General features: G+C 45.1%; 1 protein-coding gene across 4 annotated transcripts in view; it reads left to right on the top strand.

Annotated features, from left to right (window-relative positions):
• The window catches only part of LOC140206160 (latent-transforming growth factor beta-binding protein 4-like), a 182,823-nt gene that overhangs the window by 13,226 nt on the left and 154,145 nt on the right, over positions 1 to 15,452 (top strand). Inside the window, exon 1 of one of the 4 annotated variants that reach the window (XM_072274403.1) lies at positions 12,360 to 12,701. The exons of the other annotated variants lie outside the window; for them this stretch is intronic. Within the exon in view, the coding sequence (XP_072130504.1) occupies positions 12,479 to 12,701 (223 nt within the window). The 5' untranslated portion in view covers positions 12,360 to 12,478. Of the gene's footprint in view, positions 1 to 12,359; positions 12,702 to 15,452 lie in introns of those variants that run through there. 4 annotated transcript variants of the gene reach the window in all.

Raw genomic sequence — 15,452 nt, 5'->3', positions numbered from 1 at the left:
TTGTTGTTAAGTAGCTTTGGAATCGTCCAAGAGCATTGGGGTGACCAAAATAGGATTTTGTGAATAAAACATACAAGAGTTGTTTTATGTGCTCAACAAAAGCTGCAGCCCCTTACTTCTGTTGCGAACAAACCAAAAGCTGTCACCTTATACTGACGTTATTATGTCAAGACACAGTCTCTTAAAGTGAACACAACTCAATGCCAGCATTTGTGAATTATATAGAACAGTTTCTGTACTGTACTGTTCTATGTTCTATATGCTCAATGGTGGGGAGGTCATTACCTGTCATGGACACTCGCCTCTCAAAGTAGCTTCCAGTTGTTGCTGTAGCTGCCTGTATTTCCCAGCCAGCAGGGATGGAAAATATTAGCGCTCTCTCTCTCTCTCTCTCTGCATTTGCTCTCGGCCCTGGAGACCTCACTGCTCTAGGTCCATCGGCGTCGCATGACTATGGCAGGAACTCCGGCCCATGACCCAGAGCTGTCCGTGTCCTGGGAGAGCAGGAGGAGATGGTGTAGACGTAGCTTTCTTCTATCACTGTCCTTATACCGGGACAATTTGGTCGGGAAGATTAGAGGGAACATTACTCTTTCTCTAACCCACACTGCCATTGCCCTGGGAATGTGTGATGGAATTTTGTTCTGTAGATAATCTTTGCTGTCCCAGAAGGAGATTCTTCAAAGCTTCAATCAGAATCAGGTTTAAAATCACCGGCAGATGTTGATAGGTCATGAAATATGTCAATTTCGCAGCAATGGTACAATGTAACACATGATAATAAAGAAAAAACTGTGAATTACAGTAAATATACATATATAATAGTTAAATTAAATCAATAGTGCAAAAAATAGAAATAAAGTAGTGAGGTAGTGTTCAATGTCCATTCAGAAACTGGATGTCAGAGGGGAAGAAGCTGATCCTGAATTGCTGAGTGTGTGTGTTCAGGCTCCTGTACCTCCCCCCTGATGATAGCAAGTGTCCCGGGTGATAGGGGTCCTTAGTGATGGATACCACCTATTGAGGCACCGCTACTTGAAGATGTCCCGGATACTACAGAAGTAGTGCCCATGATGGAGCTGACTAAGTTTACAACTCTCTGCAGCTTACTTCGATCCTGTGCAGTAGCTCCCCCACCCCCCCACCATACCAGACGGCAATAATCTCCATGGTACATTTGTAGAAATATGTGAGTGTCTTTGATGACATATCAAATCTCTTCAAGCCCTTAATGAAGTGTAGCCGCTGCCGTGCGTTCTTTGTGGCTGCTGGGCTCAGGATAGATCCTCAGAGACATTGACACCCAGGAAGCTGAAATCGCTCACTCTTTCCATTTCTGATCCCTCTCTGAGGACTGGTGTGTGTTCCCTCGGCCTACCCTTTCTGAAGTCCACAATCAGTTCTTTGGTCTTACTGATGCTTTGAAAGCTTTCTGTCACTGATACTATTACATCACCGGCTAACTGTCATTGTTTGGCAATGACATTCATACTGAGGTGCAGTAAATATACTGAATGACAGTCAATAGTTTTAAAATAATAGTCAAGGGAATATTTGAACTAAATTTTGAGCGGTGCAGTTTTGTTGCTTGTGCATATTAAAATGGAACAGTAATCCTGATCATCCACAAGTCTCAAAATGGTTTGACTAAAGCCCAGGATTTAGATGTACTGTGGACAGCATTCTGACAGGCTCCTCTCTATCTGGTATTGCGGTGGGGGTGGGGGTGGGCTACTACACAGGACTGAAAGAAGTTGCAGAGGGTCGTAAATAAAGATGGCTCCATCTTGGGTACCAGCCTACAAAGTACCCAGGACATCTTCAGGGAGCGGTGTCTCAGAAAGGCAGCGTCCATTATTAAGGGCCTCCAGCACCCAGGACATGTCCTTTTCTCACTGTTACCATCAGGTAGGAGGTACAGAAGCCTGAAGGCATGTATTCAGTGATTCAGGAACAGCTTCTTCCCCTCTGCCATTTGATTCCTAAATGGCCATTGAACCCATAAACACTATCTCACTTTTTTTAATATATATTATTTCTGTTTTTGTGTGATTTTTAATCTATTCAGTATACATATACTGTAATTTATTTATTTTTACCCTTTTTTTTTCTTCTATATTATGTATTGTATTGAACTGCTGCTAAGCTAACAAATTTCACGACACTGGCCAGCGATAATAAACCTGATTCTGATTCTGAGTGAGTAAGGGTCGGTCTATGGGAGCGTTGGCCAAGGTGACCATTCATGAGTCCGAGTGGTGGACAGTCGAGGGCTGTGCCAATCACCTGCCCCTCTACCGGGGATACATTCCTGCCTGGATGCCCTTGGAGAGGGAACATGCGGTCATAATGGGTACAGTAGGGGATTTCTGGGAGCGGTGGGACTGTTTTATAGACAGCAATAATCATATTTTAATTTGGACTTATCCACTGCTTTGTAAATACTTGATGTTTGTATTTTGAGTATTTTTGTATGAATAGACTTTTGTAGTTTTGTGAAAAAAAATGGAACGAGGGTCAGTAGGAACCTGCCTCATTGTGAGTTCACAAGTGCAAGCCTCAGTGTCAGTGTCAGCAACTGCTCGTACAGCTCCATGGCTGATATTACACAGGCAAACTCCAGCAGGAATCTCTGGGTTTAAATGCCTTCACATTCTGCGGAGCCCAGCCAACTAAAATAGCTGCTTCGATCTTTGCCAACGGAGACGTAATCCATCCTCTTAGCAGCTGGCTTGCAGCCACCCTTCCTAATGTGAACAGTTGTGCTCAAACTGGAGCCTAGCACTGACCATCAGAATTCCCTCCTGCAAGAAATCTGTATCATTCAGCCTTCCGTAACATCTACATCCCCTCAAATACAGCCTCCATTCCCAAGTCTCCACTTCCGTTTTGCCTTTCCGGACAATCCCTTTCTCCCCCTGTTTATTCATCCTGCAGTTCAATACTTGCTGTCCAGTACCCTTTGTACCTCTCCCAATTTCCCCCAACATACTCGGCTAGGATGCTTATCAAATTTACCTGCACAGGGTCTATATTCCTCTGTTCACCTTGCTTCATGTGTCTGAATAACTTCCGTAAGATACAGGAGCAGAATTAGGCCATTTGGCCCATCAAGTCCGCTCTGCCATTTCATCATGGCTGATCCATTTCCCCTCTCAGCCCCAATCTCCTGCACCTTCTCCCATATCCCTCCATGCCCTCACTAATGAAGAACCTATCAACCTCTGCCTTAAATACACCCAATGACATGACCTCCACAGCCACCGGTGGCAATGAATTCCACAGATTCACCACTCTCTAGCTGAAGAGATTTGCAAGTTGAGTTGGTGGTGAGGAAAGCAAATGCAATGCTGGCATTCATTTCGAGAGGACTAGAAGATAAAAGCACAGAATGTTGAAACTTCATAAAGCACTGGTGAGCCCTCACTTGGAGTATTGTGAGTAGCTTTGGGCCCCTTGTCTAAGAAAGGACGTGCTGAAATTGGAGAGGTTTCACAGAAATGATTCCGGGATTGAAAGGTTTGTCACGTGAACAGAGTTTGATGGCTCTAGACCAGCTCTCACTGGAATTCAGAAGAATCGGGAGTGACCTCATTGAAACCTGTCGAAAGTTGAAAGGCCTCGATAGAGTGAATATGGAGAGGATGTTTCCTATGGTGGGGAAGTCTAAGACCAGAGGACACAGCCTCAGAATAGAGGAATCATTCAATAGCAGCTCCCTGAGGAGCACTGAGGTATTGAGTGACCTTGAGGTGCAAGTCCATAGTTCCCTGAAAATGGCAATCAAAGTAGATGTGATTATAAAGAAGGTAAACAGCATAGTTGCCTTCATCCTTTTAGGCATTGAGTATAAAAGTTGCTGAATCATGTTGGAGCTCCTTAAAACTTTGGTTAATCCACATTTGGAATATATGATGTTGTCCTAGTTACCCGAGTATAGAAAATATGTGAAGGTTTTGGAGAGAGCACAGAAGGGATTCACCAGGATAATACTTGGAGTGAAGTGTATTAGTTTCACTTGAGGTTTGACACACTTGGATTGTTTCCTCTGTAATGCTGGGGGCTGAGGGTTGAGCTGACAGAATAGAGCTTTGTTGTCATTGTTCAAGACAACAGGATTTCGGTGCTACTCCAGTCCGTGAAAAACAGATATTTACAACGCATGCAGTATGGCTTAATTCTTTAAAAACTCCCATATTTACATGCAACAAATGACTTCGATAGTCTGTAACCATAAGACCATAAGATATAAGAGCAGAATTAGGCCACTTAGCCAATTGTGTCTGCTCCACCATTTCATCATGGCTGAACCATTTCCCTCTCAGCCATCTCCCCGTATCCCTTCATGCCCTGACCAATCAAGAATCTATCAACCTCTGCCTTAAATATACCCAATGACTTAATCGCCATAGCAGCCTGTGGCAACGAATTCCACAGAATCACCACTCTCTAGCTAAAGAAATCCCTTCTCATCTCCATTCTAAAAGGACACCCCTCTATTCTGAGGCTGTGTCCATGGTCTTAGACTCCCCCAGTATAGGAAACATCCTCTTCACATCCACTCTATCTACATTCAATAGGATACAAGGAGGTCACCCCTCATTCTTCTGAATTCCAGTGACTACAGGCTAAGAGCCATCAAACACTCTTCGTATGACAAGCCTTTCAATTCCAGAATTATTTTTGTGAACCTCCTTTGCCCCCTCTCCAATGTCAGCATATCCTTTCTTAGATAAGGGGCCTAAAACTGCTCACAATAGTCCTGATGAGGCCTCACCAGTGCTTTATAAAGCCTCAGCATTATATCCTTGCTTTTATATTCTCGTCCTCTTGAAATCTTTTTCTGACATTTTCTCTCACAAAGTGTAATACCTCACATGTATCCAGATTAAATACTGCCATTTCTCCAAACATGTTCACAATCGATCATATCCTGCTGTACTCTTCTGCAAAATTCCTCACTACCTACAATTCTGTCAATTTTCTTTTTCTCATTTGCAAACTTGCTTATGTCCACGTACGTTTTCATCCAAATCAATTCAGGAACAGCTTCTTCCCCTCTGCCATTTGATTCCCAAATGGACATTGAACCCATGAACACTACCTCACCTTTTAATATATATTATTTCTGTGTTTGCACGATATTTAATCTATTCAAAATACATATACTGTAACTTATTTATTTATTATTATTATTCTAGGCTATGTATTGCATTGAACTGCTGCTGCTAAGTTAACAAATTTCACAACACGTGCCGGTGATAATAAACCTGATTCTGATATATATATATTTCAGAGAAATAACAGACTTGAGCAGAGGCTCCTGTGGAACAGAACTGCTCATTCTCCCCTAGTCAGAAAATCACACCTCCACCCTCTTGTCTTCGTTAACGAAGAAAAGATCAGGAGCTGATGTGCGGACAGACTGGGAGCTTCAAAGATCCTCACCATTCAGTCCAGGCAATTTTCTTGCTGCTACCATCGGGCAGGAGGTACAGAAGCATCAAGTCCCACATCAGCAGGTTCACGACCAGCTACTTCCCTTCAACCATTTGATCCTTGAACCAACCCCACAACCCAATTCACGGGAGTGTAGCAACACTGCTTTTCACTGAAATAGATTTTGATTTTCTTGTTACAATTGTGTTATTTGTTGTAAAGATTGTGCTTTCCTTGTGAATTCCGCCTGTGATGCTGCTGCAAGTAGGTTTTGCACTGCACCTGTGTGTACATGCACTTGTGTATCTGTTAGTAAACTCAGTTTTGATTTTGAATGGAGGAAGCATTTCCAACAGAGCTGCCCTTGTCCAAGTCGGTGATCCATCAAATTCCTAACTTGTGAGTTATAGATGGTGGAAAAGCTTTGGGGTGCCAGGAGGTGAGTCATCACTGCAGAAAACTCAGCCTCTGACTTGCTCTTGTGGCCACAGTATTGTATGGCTGGTATCGTCCATTTTTCACCAAGAAATTGATAGTAGGAGATCAAGCAATGGCATTCTCATGGTCAGATAACTGGATTTTTTTTCTTGGCAACACACATGAAATGCTGGAGGAACTCAGCAGGTCAGGAAATGACATTTCGGGCAGAGACCCTTCGTCGGGACTAAAATGGAAGGGGGAACTTGCCGGAATAAAAAGGTGGGGGAAGGGGGGAAGGAGGGTAGCTAGAAGGTGATGGATGAAGTCGGGTGGGTGGGAAAGGTAAAAGGCTGGAGAGGAAGGAATCTGATACAAGAGGAGAGAGATCACAGGAGAAAGGGAAGGAGGAGAGGACCCGGGGGAAGTGAGAGGCAGCTGAGAAGAGATAAGAGGCCAGAGTAGAGAATAGAGGAGGAAGGGAGGGGCAAGGAAACTCATTTTACTGAAAGGAGAAATTGAAATTCATGCCATCAGGTTGGAGGCTACCCAGATGGGTTAAGGAGCTTACGGTAAAGGAATCCTTAGGAGACAGTGATCATAATATGATAGAATTCACACTGCAGTTTGAGAAGGAGAAGATAAAGTGAGAAGTATTACACTACAGTAGAGTAAAGGGAATTACAGAGGCAAGAGGGAGAAGCTGGCCAAAGTGGAAGGTGATAGGTGAAGCCAGCTGGGTGGGAAAGGTGGCTGGAGAAGAGGGAATCCAGTAGGAGAGGAGAGTGGGCCATGGGAGAAAGGGAAATAGGAGGGGCGTCGGGGGAGGTGATAGGCATGAGAAAGGAAGCTCAGAGAGTCCTACCACAAGTGGGATTTCCCAATGGCCAAACATTTTAATTCTGATTCCATTCTCATTCCGACATGTCAGCCCATGGCCTCCTCTTGTGCCATGATGAGGCCACTCTCAGGGTAGAGAAGCAACACATTATATTCCATCTGGGTAGCCTCCAACCTGATGGCATTAACATTGATTTCTCTTTCTGGTAAAAAAAAAAAAATCCCCTCCCTCTCTTCCCCACTCTGACTTTTTAACTCATTTCACCTGCCTATCTCTCCTCCCAGGTCTCCCTCTCCTTCCCTTTCTTCTGTGATCCACCCTCTTCTGCTACCAGATTCCTTCCTTTACAGCCCTTTATCTTTCTGACCCACCTGGCTTAACCTATCACCTTCTAGCTATCCTCCTTCTCCTCCTCCCACCTTTTTATTCTGGTGTCTTCCCCCTTCTTTCTTCAGTCCTGAAGAACGGTCTCGGCCTGAAACCTTGATGTTTATTCACCTCCGTAGATGCTGTCTGACCTGCTGTGTTCCTCAAGCATTTAGTGTGTTGCTTTAGATCTCTTTGTCTCCATCTCCTTCTCTTCCCTTGCTCTCACTCATCTGCATCAATGATATTGAATAACCCAAGGGGAACGGGTCTGTTTATCCAAGAGGAAAAGAAGGCTGAGATGTGAGATAGTATACATAACCGTGAGAGACACAGATAAAGTAGCTAGCCCAAGCCTATTTCCCACATTCATCATTATGTGTCACGTCATGTCATATGACGTGGGCAATCGTGGTCTACGATGACCACGGTTGTTCTTGGCAAATTTTTCTACAGAAGTGGTTTGCCATTGCCTTCTTCTGGGCAGTGTCTTTACCACACGGGTGACCCCAGCCATTATCAGTACTCCTCAGAGACTGTCTGCCTGACGTCAGTGGTTGCATAACCAGGACTTGTGATCTGCACCGGCTGCTCATACCACCATCCACCACCTGCTCCAGTGGCTTCACGTGACACCCTGATCGGGAGGGGCTAAGCAGGTGCTACACCTTTCCCAAGGTGACCTGCAGGGCTAGTGGAGGGATGGAGCACCCTGCACTTCCTTTGGTAGAGATGCATCTCCACTCCGCCACCCATGGTGGTGTGCCTAAAAGTAGAGGGCATAGGTTTATGGTGGGAGGGAGGAGGGTTAAAGCGGATGGGTGAGTGTGGGGGGGGGGTAAATGTTCATGGAACATTCAGTTGGTATTTGGAATGTGCTGCCTGAGAAGGAGATAGATGCAGGAACAGTAATGGCATCTACAAGAAACCTGGACAGGTGCTTGAAGAGCAAGGCACTGTGGGATGTGGATGTGGTAGCCAAGGGCTGGTTTCTGTGCCATACAACTAAAAGACTGCACTTCGTTTTCTTCTCCCATTCTTTCTTTCCTCCCCCCCATTCCTCTCTTTTATTCTCTATTTTTCTTTCCCTCGTTCTTTTCTCTTCTGAAAAAGAGCTTTGATCAGCAGCCAATCCAGATATCAGAAGTTTTGAGAAGAGGGGACTTCAATCAAGTCCATTGCCCGAGTACAAAAGGCAATAGTGAAAAAGAGTTTTGACCAGAGACCAATCGGCATTTGAGATTGATTAGCGAGGACAAACTAAAGGAAGCCAGAGGCAAGTGCAGTGGACAGAATCAGAGTGGTGATCTCGAGGCTTCGGTCAGAGATAGCAAAAGAAACGACAAGCACGAGGCTAATTTTTATTTCTCCTTCCCTTCTTTATATCTCTTCAGCTAGGACTTTAGAGATGCCTGGCTCCTCTCGCAGGATGTGGGAAGGCAGGGAGTCCTCCAGTGTCCTTGATGACTACAACTGCGAGAAGTGCATCCAGCTGCAGCTTCTGCCAATCCGTGTTAGGAGTTGGAGCTGGAAATGGATGAACTCTGGATCATTCTGGAGGATAAGGGGATGATAGATAGGACATGTAGAGAGGTGGTAACACCCAAGGTGCAGGACACAGGAAACTGGGTGACAGTCAGGAAGGGGAAAGGGGTTAAGGAGCCAGTGCAGAGTACCCCTGTGGCCATCCCCCTCAACAACAGGCATATCACGTTGGATATTGTTGGGGTGATTACCTTACAGAGGGAAGTAACAGTTGTCTGGTCCCTGGCACTGAGTTTTCCTCTGTGACTCAGAAGGGAAGTGGGGAGAAGAGGCACACTGCGATAATAGGGGATTCATTAATTGGGGGAATGGACAGGAGGTTCTGTGGGCGAGAATGAGATTCCCAGATGGTATATTGCCTCTCGGGTGTCAAGGTCTGGGATATCTCGGATCAAGTCCTCAGCATTCCTAAGTGGGAAGGTGAACAGCCAGAGGCCGTGATCCATATAGGTATCAATGACCTGGGTAGGACAAGTAAAGAGGTTCTGCATAGGGGGTTCAGGGAGTTAGGAGCTAAGTTAAAGGGTAAGACCTCCAGGGTTGCGATCTCAGGATTGCTACCCGTGCCACATGATAGTGAGGCCAGACCTAGGAAGATTATGCTGTTGAATATGTGGCTAAAGAGTTTGTGCTGGAGGGAGGGCATAAGATTTTTGGATCATTGGGCTTTCTTCCAGGGAAGGTGGGACCTGTACAGAGGGACAATTTGCATCTGGACTAAAGGGGTATGAATATCCTAGCGGGGTTTTGTTAATGTTACATTGTGGGGTTGTATTGTGGGGTTCAAACTAGAGTTGCAGGGTGATGGGAACCAGAGTGCCAGAACAATTAGTTGTGGAAGCAAGTAAGACCTCAGACAAAGTTAAAAATCATAAAGTTGAGCATAGTGTAATTAGTGCCCTGAGAGGCATTTATTTCAATGCAAAAGTATCGTAGGAAAGGGGGATGATGGTGCTGAAGATGAGGTAGCTGGTTTACAAACAGAGGCAATGTGTGGTGAAGAGAGGCTGTTGAAAGGACAAAATTGCAGTCAACAGGATGACTTGCAGCATAAAAGACAGATAAAATTGAGAAGTATGAATACAGGTCTGAAGGTGTTGTATCTGAATGTGTACAGTATATGGGATAAGGTCAATGAACTTGCAACACAGTCGCAGACTGGCAGGTATAATGTTGTAGGCATCACTGAAAGAAGATTATGGCTGGGAGGATAACATCCAAGAATACACATTGTATTGAAAGGACAGGAAGACAGAGGGGGCAGTGTTTCTCTGTTGGTAAAAAATGAAATCAAGTCATCAGAAAGAGGTGACAGAGGGTCAGAAGGTGTTGAATCATTGTGGATAGAGCTAAGGAACTGCAAGGGTGAAAAGAACCTGATGATAGTTTTAGATAAACCCCCAAACAGTATTAAGGATGTGGCCCACAAATTACCACAGGAGATAGAAAATGCATGCCGAAAGGGCAATGTTACAACAGTCATGGGGGATTTCAATATGCAGGTAGGTTAGGCAAAATCAGCTAAGTTCTGGACTACAGGAAGGGGAATTTATGGAGTGCCTACGAGATGGCTTTTTAGAGCAACTCGTGGTTGAGCCCACTCGGGGATTCTGGATTGGGTGTTGTGCAATGAAACAGAATTGATTAAAGAGCTTAAGTTAAAAGAACCCATGTGATTATAATTTGATCGAAATCACGCTTGAAAGCTGAAGTCAGATATATCACTATTACAGTGGAGTAAAGGGAATTACAGAGACATGAAAGAGGAAATGGCCAGAATTAATTGGAAAAGAACAATTGGAAAAAAAAAGCAGCAATGACTGGAATTTCTGGAAGCAATTCGGAAAGCACAGGATACATACATCCCAACAAGGAAGAAGTATTCTGAGGGAAAGATGACACAACCATAGTTAACAAGAGGCAGTAAAGCCAACATAAAAGCCAATGAAAGAGCATATAATAGAATAAAAATTAGTGAGAAGTTAGAGGATTGGGAAGCTTTTAAAAGCTAACAAAGCCATCGATTCCATTATCAAAATCACTGAGCATATAATGTAAAAAGAATTGTTCCCAACATGTACCCCTGTGGAACACCACTAGTCACTAGCAACCAACCAGAAAAAGCTCCCTTTATTCCCACTCTTTGCCTGCAGCCAATCAGACACTGTTTTATCCATGCTCGAATCTTTCCTGGAATACATGGGCTCGTAGCTTGTAAAGCAGCCTCGTGTGTGGCACCTTGTCAAAGGCCTTCTGAAAATCCAAATACACAACATTAACCATTTTGGAAGAACAAGGTATGACCTCAATGAAACCTATCAGATCGTGAAAGGCCTTGATAGAGTGGATGTGGAGAGGATGATTCCTGAGGTGGGAGAGTCCAAGACCAGAGGACACAGCCTTGGAATAGAGAGGCATCTGTTTAGAATGGAGATGAGGAGAAATTTCTTTAGCTAGAGAGTGGTGAATCAATGAAATTATTTGCTACAGGCAGCTGTGTAGGCCAAGTCTTTATGTATATTTAAGGCAGAGGTTGATAGGTTCTTGATTGGTCAGGGCATGAAGGAATACAGGGTGAAGGCAGGAGGATAGAGCTGAGAGGAAAATTGGATCAGCCATGTTGAAATGACGGAGCAGACTCGATGGGCCAAATGGCCTAATTCTGCTCCTATATCTTAAGGTCTTATGATCTTGTGGTCTTCTCTCTTCCGCTTTCCTTTCTTCACCTGCTGGGGTTGTCTGTTGTGTCCGGTGTTCACAACGTGGCCTCTGCTACATTGGTGAAACCCATCATAAATTGGGGGGGGGGGGGGGGTACTTTGTTGAGCACCTCAAGCAGGAATTTCCAGTGGCCAAATATTTAAATTCCGATTCCCATTACTATTCCGACATGTCGGCCCATGCCCTTCTCGAGTGCCACTATGAGACCAACCCCAGAGTGGAGAAGTACCACCTGATGTTCCATTGGGGTAGCCTCCAACCAAAAGGCATGAATATCGATTTCTCCTTCCAGTAAACAAACTCCCCCACCCCCATTTCCTCTGATCACTTACCTTTTTTCACCTGCCAATTACCTCCCTTGGGTTCCCTCCTCCTTCCCTTTCTCCTTTTGTCCACTCTCCTATCAGATCCTTCCCTTTCCAGCTCTTGACCTTTCCCATCCACCTGGCTTCACCTATCACCTTCCAGCTAGCCTCCTTCGCCTCCCCCCAAACTTTTTATTTTGGCATCTTCCCCCTTCTTTCCACTCCTGAAGAAGGGTCTCAGCCCGAAACGTTAACTGTTTACTCATCTCCAAAGATGCTGCCTGACCCTTTGACTTCCTCCAGCATTGTGTGTGTGTTGCTCTAGATTTCCAGCATCTGCAGACTCTTTCATGCTTCCCCTTCCCTTTCTCTTTCCCCTCTCTCTTCCCCCCCATTCCTCCCCCCTCTCCCTCCCCCTCCCCCATTCCTTCCCCCCACTGTGCACACAGTTCTATGTAATGTTTTTAGATTTGAGGCTCACTCTTACTGACTAAATCTGACTTCAGTCTCACTTTGCAAAACCCAATTTATTTTCCTAATAAAGGGTGATTTTAATTTTCCACCGCATGTGTCCTGTCAGTGTATAGCTGTAGTGAAGTCTGATGTTGTACGGAGCAATTTGGACAGACCTTTACTGGGTTAACTCTCAGGCTGAAATGTCTGTTACCCCTCATGAAGTGCCTGCTTGGACTCCTGCCCAGATTATACTCACTATGCTGTATTTAATTAAACTCCCATACGAAGGATCACAAACTCTGTGGAGATTCTAAGATATTCTTCGCATTAGCTTCAGCTTCGGTTTCCTCCCTCAGCTGGTTGGGGGCCTGAACCTTCGGGGACTCCGATGGATTTCAGGCTGTGTGCGCTGTGGTGGAGCGCTCTGCTCATGCCGCTCGCGGTTAATCAGATCACTGAGGTGCGGAAGATCAAGATTCTCTTTACCCCCACCGTCTGTCAGCAGAAGTGCGAGGCTGGACGATGCGAGAAGCGCTGTGAGAAGGGTAACGTCACCACAGTCTACAGTGACAGTAGCCCTGCGGACAGAGCCACAGCTGGATTCCGAGCATGTGAGTAACTGCAGGCCGTCTGAAGCAGGAGTGGGGAGAGGGAGCTTTGCAAAGCTTTCCTGAGTTCAGCAGGCTCCACCATGTAATTTACTCCATGTGGCCAAGCAGATGCAACTCTGAAATTTGATTTATTTTGCAGATGAGAGTCAGAAATTCTTCCACTGTGGTTTTGGTGGAAGGAGGATTTTTTTTTCTCTCTCTCTCTCTCTCTCATTCTAATCCTGTCTACCCCGTTCTCACTTTTAAACGGAGCTGTAATTTAAAACTTACTCAAGCTCGTGAAAGGTCAGAGCAAGGGTGGGGGGGGGGGGGTGGGAGTCAATAGCCGACACGTACGCTCATTGAAACACAAGATGACAGTGAGCTCAGCGTTTACCAAGCTGCTGAAATAATCAGTGTTTTGTTCCTGTGAGAAGTGCAAGTTATACTTTTCAACTTCTCGCATTGAGCACGAGTAGACTGGGACTGTGTACATCTCATTTTGGCCGTCGGTGTTGCCAGCAGGAGGTGCATGGCTCACTCTCGTCCCCAGCTGTGCTGACTTGATTTGTTTGGCCTCCTGTTGACATTGTTTTTAGGAAAATGTACAACTTGGTGAGAGGGAAGGAAGGGTTAGCTGCTGGAGCCTCCATGTTGGCTCCCGTTGTTGACGGCGGGCGTGTTTCTTCCCTGGCCGACAGTGAGTCACAGGGTAGTTGCTGTGCAGTGATACTGCTGTATGTCAGATCCATATCACTGATTCCAGTGTTACACTGGCTGTGGTATCATCTTCTGTAGGGAGCTTAGGGTTAACACTGTGCATGTGCGAGATTATGTCCTTTTAATGGTTTTATTAAGTGTTTTTGCTTTGTCAAATTGAAATGATTACTGCGATGGAGGAGCACTGAGATATTGGCATAGCATATAAAACCTTGACAAACGTCAATAGGTGTGTGGCAGAGAGTGCATTGATTGGCTGCATTACGGCTGGTATGGAAACAGCAATCCCTTTGAATGGAAAACCCTATGGATTCGGCCCCGTCTATCACAGCTAAAGCCCTCCCATATCTACATGAAACACTGTTCTAGGAACGCAGCATCCATCATCAGAGATCCTCACCTCCCAGGCCCTGCTTTCTCCTTGCTTCTGCCATCAGGTACAAGATACTAGAGCGACAGGACACACCACCATGTTCAAGAACAGTTACTACCCCTCAACCATCAGGCTCTTGAATAAAAGGGGATAATTACACTCACTTGCCCATCCATTGAGATGTTCCCAAAACCAATGATCTCACTTTAAGGACTCATTATTTCATTACCTCATGTTCTCATTGCTTATTGCTGTTTATTTATATTTGCATTTGCACAGTTTGTTTTCTGCACTCTGGTTGAACTTTCATTGATCCTGTTACAGTTACTGTTCTATAGATTTGCTGAGTATACCCACAAGAAAATGAATCTCAGGGTTGTATGTGGAGATATGTATGTACTCTGATAATAAAGTTTCCTTTGAACTTTGACTGCACCTCTCTACTGCCAGTGTGATTCTGCTGCATGTTTGGCTGAAACAATGAACTCCCCCTGTCTGGATCCTCAATAAGGAAGGAACTGTATCACCCTTTAGCCTGTCCAACTGTGACTCCAGATTCAACCTTTCCTCTAATAGGGCTGTTGGATAGCATCCTTAACCTATGTAGGAGCAATGCGAATAAACCAGACTCCCCATCTGACTTGCACGGGGGACCTAATCTGGCGATATTTGAAAGCACAGAATGGTACGTCTCAGCCAGCATTCTACATTCTTCCTGCACAATACCTGTGCACCAGAGAAGATGGATGCAGTGCAGGCCTCTTTTGCCATCATTACCACCCAAAAGATTATAGCCAAACTTTCACCTCAGCAACACTGTCCTACACCAAGCTTTATCCCTGTATTCCCTTCATGTCTAAAGTACTATTAATGGTTCAAACAGTTCAATTTAATATCAGAGAATATATACAATATACAACCCGAAATCCTTACTCTTCACAGACATCCATGAAACAGAAAAAAAAGACAGAAAAACATTAGAACCCCCAAAGCACCCTTCCCCCTCCCACGCACAAGCAACAGCAAAAACATCAACCCTCCCCCCACTTGATCCAGCAAAAGCATCATCCCTCCCCCACCACTCACCATGCAGATCTGGAGTCTGTGAAAAACTACTGTCCATCCCAACACTTCGACATCTCAGACAGCCTCTCTCTCACTCGTGAGAGAGGGATATCACTCCGGCAACAATGAGAGGGGAGACTAACAGCTGTTTCGATGTTACAATGTACTGCAACACTCTCCCAAGTCCCCCAACTCAAGGACTGGCAGACGAGAGAGAGAGAGAGAGAGAGAGAGAGAGAGAGAGAGATCGATCCTCGGCAAGGAATCAGGTCTTCCACAGAGGCGCATGTCTGCCAAGGTGCACGTGGAGATATCAAAATGCCAAGTTGCTCAACGAGTCCGAGAGCCTGAAACCATAAAGAACCATAGTTCAAGCACTGCTGTACATCACTAACTCTGACAGGACCCCAGTCAACCTGAAAAAAAAAAGAGACATTAAAAGAGAAAAGTAAGCAAACTGCTCCATGGACACCTAGGCCCACAATAACCTCTGGCACCATCTTTAGCTCCTCCCACTTTGCCATCTCTGTCTTGAAAATATTCAGTAATCAAGCCTCCAAAACTCAGGATCAGAATCATTGGCGTATATGATGTGAAACAATTCCACTAACCAC

This window comes from Mobula birostris, chromosome 12 (assembly GCF_030028105.1).
Source record: "Mobula birostris isolate sMobBir1 chromosome 12, sMobBir1.hap1, whole genome shotgun sequence".
NCBI classification, from domain to species: Eukaryota; Metazoa; Chordata; class Chondrichthyes; order Myliobatiformes; family Myliobatidae; genus Mobula; species Mobula birostris.
This window is presented reverse-complemented; position numbering and strand designations above follow the sequence as displayed.